This window comes from Sinocyclocheilus rhinocerous, unplaced genomic scaffold (genome assembly GCF_001515625.1).
Source record: "Sinocyclocheilus rhinocerous isolate Xijiao unplaced genomic scaffold, SAMN03320098_v1.1 scaffold1057, whole genome shotgun sequence".
Classification (NCBI taxonomy): domain Eukaryota; kingdom Metazoa; phylum Chordata; class Actinopteri; order Cypriniformes; family Cyprinidae; genus Sinocyclocheilus; species Sinocyclocheilus rhinocerous.
In genome coordinates this window covers 115,762-123,260 of record NW_015660880.1, presented here as the reverse complement: position 1 = coordinate 123,260, position 7,499 = coordinate 115,762, and the positions used below count along the sequence as shown (strand labels likewise).

At 31.3% G+C, this 7,499-nt stretch overlaps 1 protein-coding gene and 1 long non-coding RNA gene across 2 annotated transcripts; both read left to right on the top strand.

Annotated features, from left to right (window-relative positions):
• Positions 1-821: 821 nt before the first annotated feature.
• On the top strand, positions 822-5,494 carry LOC107725720 (protein phosphatase methylesterase 1-like). Its single transcript, XM_016535100.1, has 6 exons — positions 822-918; positions 3,265-3,330; positions 3,410-3,539; positions 4,822-4,945; positions 5,064-5,108; positions 5,385-5,494. The coding sequence occupies exons 1-6, from the start codon at positions 836-838 to the stop codon at positions 5,492-5,494; spliced, it is 558 nt and encodes a 185-aa protein (XP_016390586.1). The 5' UTR covers positions 822-835.
• Positions 5,495-5,572: 78 nt separating this feature from the next.
• Positions 5,573-6,442, top strand: LOC107725725 (uncharacterized). Its single transcript, XR_001638153.1, has 3 exons — positions 5,573-5,636; positions 5,882-5,913; positions 6,039-6,442. It is a non-coding gene; the product is annotated as an uncharacterized LOC107725725 (long non-coding RNA).
• The last annotated feature ends 1,057 nt before the right edge of the window (positions 6,443-7,499 follow it).

The window sequence follows — 7,499 nt, the reverse complement described above, 5'->3', positions numbered from 1 at the left end:
ACCATGAAAATCATAGTTTCTGCCAAAATACACATGCCATATTATATGGTACTTTATATTATACAAAAACTGTTAGTACTGCAAAATATTACCACTACTACTACTACTAATAATAAAATAATTTTTTTTTATAAAAACATAAATTTTCTTATAAATCTTTTTAACAAGTTTTTTTAAATACATTTTTATTTTTATATGATTTTTTAGATGTGAAATATAAACATAATCACTTTTCACAATAATAATAAAATAAAAATCATGTAAAAATTAATATAAAAACAAGTTTTCTTAGAAATCTTTTTAACAAGTGTTTTTTATTATTATTTTTATATAATTTTTTAGATGTGAAATATAAACATAGTCACGTTCCAAAATAATAATAAAATAAAAATCATTTAAAAATTCATATAAAAACATAAGTTTTCTTATAAATCTTTTTAACAAGTTTTTTTTATTATTATTTTTATATTATTTTTTAGATGTGAAATATAAACAGTCACTTTCCAAAATAATAATAAAATAAAAATCATTTAAAAAATCATATAAAAACATGTTTTCTTAGAAATCTTTTTAACAAGTTTTTTTTATTATTATTTTTATATTATTTTTTAGATGTGAAATATAAACATAGTCACTTTCCAAAATAATAATAATATAAAAATCATTTAAAAATGAATATAAAAACATATTATTTTTTAGATGTGAAATATAAACATACACGGTCACGTTCCTTCAGCCCAGCTCTTGTGTAGGACTAAATCAGGTCAGAGATCAGTGTGGAAATACACTGATGAGTGTGTGTGGTTTGCGTTGTTTGTGTTACGCAGGCAGTGCGATGGACGTCTTGCACAGCATGCAGAACTTCCTGAGAGGACGACCCAAATCCTTCAAATCCATCGATCACGCCATTGAATGGAGGTCAGCGTCCAGATGACGCTTACTATTAGAGAGAGTCTCATCTGCTCTGAACTCAAAACAACACGCAGCACACAGATGACTACAACAACACAATTTATACAAATGCTTTACGGTGAAATTTAGTCCAGGTTTAATCCAGGAATAAAGCACTATTCAGAAACAAACAGATTCTTTGAACAAATAATCACAAAATACATTCCATTTCTTTTAAAAGTGACAGTAATTTTGCCGAGTAAGACTTGCTTTTGTTGGTCTGGAACAACATTCCTGCAGGCTAAACACCTAAATCATAAACCTACCAACTCTTTCACTAACCCTAAAACAGAGAGAAATTACATGTTTATAAGAATGATCATTTCAAAATTTTTTTTTATCTTAATCTGTTAACTTTCACTTTTTATCTCATAATTCCAACTTCATGTGTTATAATCACAACTTTTTATCTTATGACTTCTTATCTCACAATTACGACTTACTATGTCATAATGGCAACTTTTTTTATCTCATAATTATGACTTAGTCTGTCAATTTTCACTTTTTATCTCATAATTATGACTTAGTCTGTCAATTTTCACTTTTTATCTCATAATTATGACTTAGTCTGTCAATTTTCACTTTTTATCTCATAATTATGACTTAGTCTGTCAATTTTCACTTTTTATCTCATAATTATGACTTAGTCTGTCAATTTTCACTTTTTATCTCATAATTATGACTTAGTCTGTCAATTTTCACTTTTTATCTCATAATTATGACTTAGTCTGTCAATTTTCACTTTTTATCTCATAATTATGACTTAGTCTGTCAATTTTCACTTTTTATCTCATAATTATGACTTAGTCTGTCAATTTTCACTTTTTATCTCATAATTATGACTTAGTCTGTCAATTTTCACTTTTTATCTCATAATTATGACTTAGTCTGTCAATTTTCACTTTTTATCTCATAATTATGACTTAGTCTGTCAATTTTCACTTTTTATCTCATAATTATGACTTAGTCTGTCAATTTTCACTTTTTATCTCATAATTATGACTTAGTCTGTCAATTTTCACTTTTTATCTCATAATTATGACTTAGTCTGTCAATTTTCACTTTTTATCTCATAATTATGACTTAGTCTGTCAATTTTCACTTTTTATCTCATAATTATGACTTAGTCTGTCAATTTTCACTTTTTATCTCATAATTATGACTTAGTCTGTCAATTTTCACTTTTTATCTCATAATTCCAACTTTATGTGTTATAATCACAACTTTTTATCTTATGACTTCTTGTCTCACAATTACGACTTAGTATGTCATAATGGCAACTTTTTATCTCATAATTATGACTTAGTATGCTAGGTTTCGATTTTATGTCATAATTATGACATTTTATATCATAATTCTGACTGTCTGTCAATTTTGACTTTTTATCTCATAATTTCAACTTTGTTATAATCTCAACTTTTTATCTTGCAATTATGACTTTTTTCTCCTAATTTTTACTTTTTCTCTCAATTACAACTTAGTATGTCATAATATCAACTTTTTATCTCATAATTATGGTTTAGTATGCTAGGTTTCAATTTGATGTCATAATTGACATTTTATATCAATTTATCTCAAATATGACGTTTTATCTCATAATTATGACTTATCTCAATTTCAACTTCATGTGTTAGCCTATAATCTCAAATTGCATCGTATAATTACTTTTTTCTCATAATGTTTACTTTTTATCTCACAGCTTAGTATGTCATAGTTATGACTACGACTAGTTATGACTGAGTATGTTAGGTTTCAATTATATGTCGTCAGTTATGATATGTTAATTCATAATTATGCCTTATCTAATAATTCTGATTTAGTATGTCAATTTCGACGTTATCTCTATTAATGTCATAGTTTTCCATTTTTGTCATAATCAACATTGACTTTTTCACAACAAAGAAAATTTTATCATTCAAAAGTTCGGAGTAGGAAAATGTTTTTGAAAGAAATCTCTTCTGCTCATCAAGGCTGCATTTATTTGATAAAAAATACAGTAAAACAGTAATATTGTTCAAATATTATTCAAATTTAAAAGAACTGTCAAGAAACATTTCTGATTATTATCAATGTTGAAAACAGTTGTGCTGCCCAATATTTTTGAGGAAACCGTGATACAATTTATTTTTCAGGATTTTAGAAAGTTCAAAAGAACAGCATTTATTTGAAATAGAAATCTTTTGTAACATTAGAAATGTCTTTACTTTCACTTTTGATCAATTTAATGCATCCTCACTAAATAAAAGTATTAATTGCTGTCAAAAAAACAAACAAAAAAAAATCGTCCAACATATGTTTGTTTTCTGGTTGCAGTGTAAAAAGTGGGCAGATCAGAAACCTTGAATCTGCTAAAGTGTCAATGGTTGGACAAATGAGACGGTAGGATCCGAGCACACATGCGCTCCTCGTCCTCATCACACATCAGTTGGGGCTCACTGAACGAGCGTGTTTCTCTCAGGTGTGAGGTGGAGGAAGGCGATTCGGCCGAGCCGGTGAGTCCGGTGACTGAGAGCGTGGCCGAGGGGCACGAGGAGTTTTACGACCTCAACTACGTGACGGAGAAAGCAGAGAGCAGCGCTTCAGCAGAGGTGAGCTCCTCAGGACCTCAGCATAAACACTGGCAGTCTGGATATGTACCACGGTAATACTGTGCTATGAACGTTACTGTACCATGCTACCTGTATATACATAATTAGTTGCCTTATATATACACACTATCACAAATTATTGAATTATGCAAATTAATGCAGATGTATGAAAGCCTATTTCTTTGAAATTGACAATCATTAAAAATTCGAATAATACCAAATTTTTGTTCTATTTCGACTTTTTATCTCAGTTATGTCAATAAAATCTGTTTAAAGTTATTATTTTAGATTTTTTAATCTCATAATTTGGGATTATTATTATTAGTTTTTTTTGGGTCAATTTCATTTTTTTATTTAAATTTCGACTCTCAGTATGTCATAATTTGGACTTTCTCAATTATGATTGTTTACACTCCATTTAATTTTGTTAATTTAATTTTTAAATCTCATAAATTTGATTATCTCATAATTACAACTGTCATAATTTTGATTCAGTTATGACTGTTTACACATTTTTTATTACACATCTCATAATTTTGGCTTACTCAATTTCAAATTCTTATCTCATAACTATGACCGTTTAAACTCATAATTTTTTTGTGTCAGTTTTGTTTTTTTTAACCTCATAATTTTTTTTTGTGAATTACAATTTATGCCATAATTTTGACTTTTTTCAGTTATGACTGTTTACACTCAATTTATTTTTTGTCAATTAAAATTTTTTTATTCATAATTTTGATTTATCTCAATTTCAACAATTTTGACTTTTTATCTCATAATTATTACAGTTTACACTGATAATTCAGATTGTTTTGGTCAATTTAGATTTTAATCTCATAAATTAGATTAGTGTCCTTATAATCTTATAATTAAATAATTTTGACTTTAATGAAGTCAATTATGACATACTATGTCAATTTTCAATTTTTGTCAATGACATTTTATAATCCTCACTTTTTAATGTCATAATTACTATTTGGTAAATCAGTTACGACTTATCTCATTATTATGATTTGGTATATCAATTTTTATGTCATATGACTTTTTATCTCATAATTTTGACTCCTAATTATGACTCATCTCATAATTACGATCTACTAAAGCATGAATTGTTTCTTATGTGGCGGAATGGGCTTCCATAACTGAAATACAGCTATTGGTCACACACCCATATTTAACATTTGTTAACCTTTGACCCCTCCGTGTGCAACTGAACAAACAGTGCACGATAAACAACTGAGCGTAATCGATTTGCATGAGCGTGTGTGTGTGTGTGTTTCAGCCGTGCAGTGTGTACAGCTGGAGAATCGACCTGTCTAAAGCAGAGAAATACTGGGATGGCTGGTTCAGAGGGATATCGAACCTCTTTCTGTCCTGCAACGTCCCAAAACTCCTACTGCTGGCAGGCAAGAGACACGGACCAATCAAAGCACTCCTCATAAAACACATGAAATCTAAATAAATACAGACAAAACAAAACTGCTCAGTTCTGTCCATTTAATATGAAACGTGTCCTGTGTTCAGGCATTGATCGACTGGACAGAGACCTGACCATTGGACAGATGCAGGGTGAGTCTGATCAATAACTATATCCTATGAGACCAATCATGCACTGAGCTGCATAATCATTTAAAACTCTGACAGAAACATTGAAATCTGCCCCAGCAATCTATATGAATGATTTTAAAGATGCCTCATCCTTTAATCACGAATGACTGGTCGACCTGCCCAGTACTGAAAAAATTACACGTTCTGTGCCCAACAGTGTTTACACCTGAATAATGGCAGACATAGTAATATGCTCCTATGCTATTCTCTATTTATTCTTTTCTATGGCTTCTGTAGGTAAATTCATGATGCAGGTGCTGCCCCCTTGTGGACATGCAGTGCATGAGGACATCCCAGATAAAGTAAGAGCATATATACATTTCTATTCAAAAGCTTGTGATCACTGATCTTCTTCTAAGAAATTGATACTTTTATACAGCGAGGGTGCATTCAATTGATCAAAAGTGACAGTAAGGGGATTTCTTCAGATGCTTTGGCAAGTTTTATGATCAGACACAAATTTGCCGAAGCTCGCAGTGAAACTAAAAGGTGAGTTACTAACGAATTAACAACTCTCTTTATCTAAAACTATTTTAAAATGTTGTTGTTGTGTGTGTGTGTGTGTGTATATATATATATATATATATATATATATATATATATCTCCAGGTTTTATATATACATATATGCAATACATTTTGTATCAAATGCATTACAAGATACAAAGAAACATGTTCTGCTGAAGTTTGAGCATATTAATCATTACAGAAACTGCATGTCATTCTCTCTCTCAGTTCCTCGTACCCGTTCATGCGGTGAAATGAGAGTGAGTTACATTATCGTTTCTGTAAATGATTCTTTTCTGTCATTTGTTTGTACTGCAACACTTTCTATCCCGTCTGTGTTCGTACTTGCAAATCTGAGCTAAAAGTCTAATGTTCTGTCCCTCAGATAAAGCAGAGGACACTGAGAAGCAGGCCTGAAACCTCCACCAGATCCAACATCCTTCACATCCAGCAAAAACAGCTTACTTTAGCCATAAATCCAGTCACTATCCTTGAGTTTAGAATAAAGATTTGAATGTTCATTATTCAACTGTGTCAGAATTTCAGGAAACATTTAATTGAGATGGAATCATGTGACATCATCAAAGTCAAGAGACGTAAAACACGGTGTAAATGAGAAGCACGACGTTTAGCCCCAAAAATGTATATTAAAATTTATTAATATTCAAAACACAGTCTGACTGAAACACGTGCAAAATACTGAGCATGAAATGGAACAAACCTCTACTGAGAGTGTGTGTGTGTGTGTGTTTTGTGACAAATGAGGACATAAATTTGTATAATGACAAGGGTATGACATAGGTATTACAAGGAGAAGGTGACTTTTCAGGACATTTTATAAATCACACAGAATGGAGTGTATTGAAAATCTGAAAACAAACAAAGTTTCCTGTGAGGGGTAGGTTTAGGGGTAGGGTTGGTGTAGGGCAATACAATATACGGTCTGTACAGTATAAAAACCATTACGCCTATGGGATGTCCCCATTTTTCACAAAAACAAACCTGTGTGTGTGTGTGTGTGTAATACGGTGAGGTGAACTGCACGTGTGTTTGTGTGTGAATATACAAACTTGTGACCGAACTTCGAATCTCAAAACGAATTCCAACCTCTAAATACATAAAGTGCATGATGGAAAAACTTGGCAATTAAGGAGAAAACTGGACAAAATTATTCTCTATTTACAATACAGTCAAACAAGGAAGAACGAGTTACAGATTTAAAGGAACAGTGCACCTGAAAACGATCATTTACTCACCCTCATGTCATTCCATGATTTTGATTTGACAAAAAACATCTGAAACTGTTTGAATATAGTGCACAAGTGATTCTGGAGTTTTACAGAAATTAAGAAATAATAATACAGAGATTTGGAATGACCCGAGGGTGAATAAACAGTAACAGAACTATTACTTATTTTTGCATTTATACCTTTAAAGAAATAGTTCACCCAAAAATGAATGTTTGCTGAATATTACTCATCCTCGGGCCATCCAAGATTAGGATGAGTTTGTTTCTTCATCAGATTTGGAGAAATGTAGCATTGCATCACTTGCTCACCAGTGGATGCTCTGCAGTGAATGGGTGCCGTCAGAATGAGAGTCCAAACAGCTGATAAAAACATCACAATCATCCACAAGTAATCCACAGCACTCCAGTCCATCAGTTAATGTCTGGTGAAGACAAAAGCTGAAACAAATCCAGCATTAAGACATTTTTAACTTCAGACCTCTGCTTGCCGCTAAAATATGAGTTCATAATCCATAATAACGCTTCCTCCAGTGAAAAAGTCCATCTCCTGTTGTCTCTCACATCAAAATCCAGCCACATATTTGTTTAGAGCTGTTT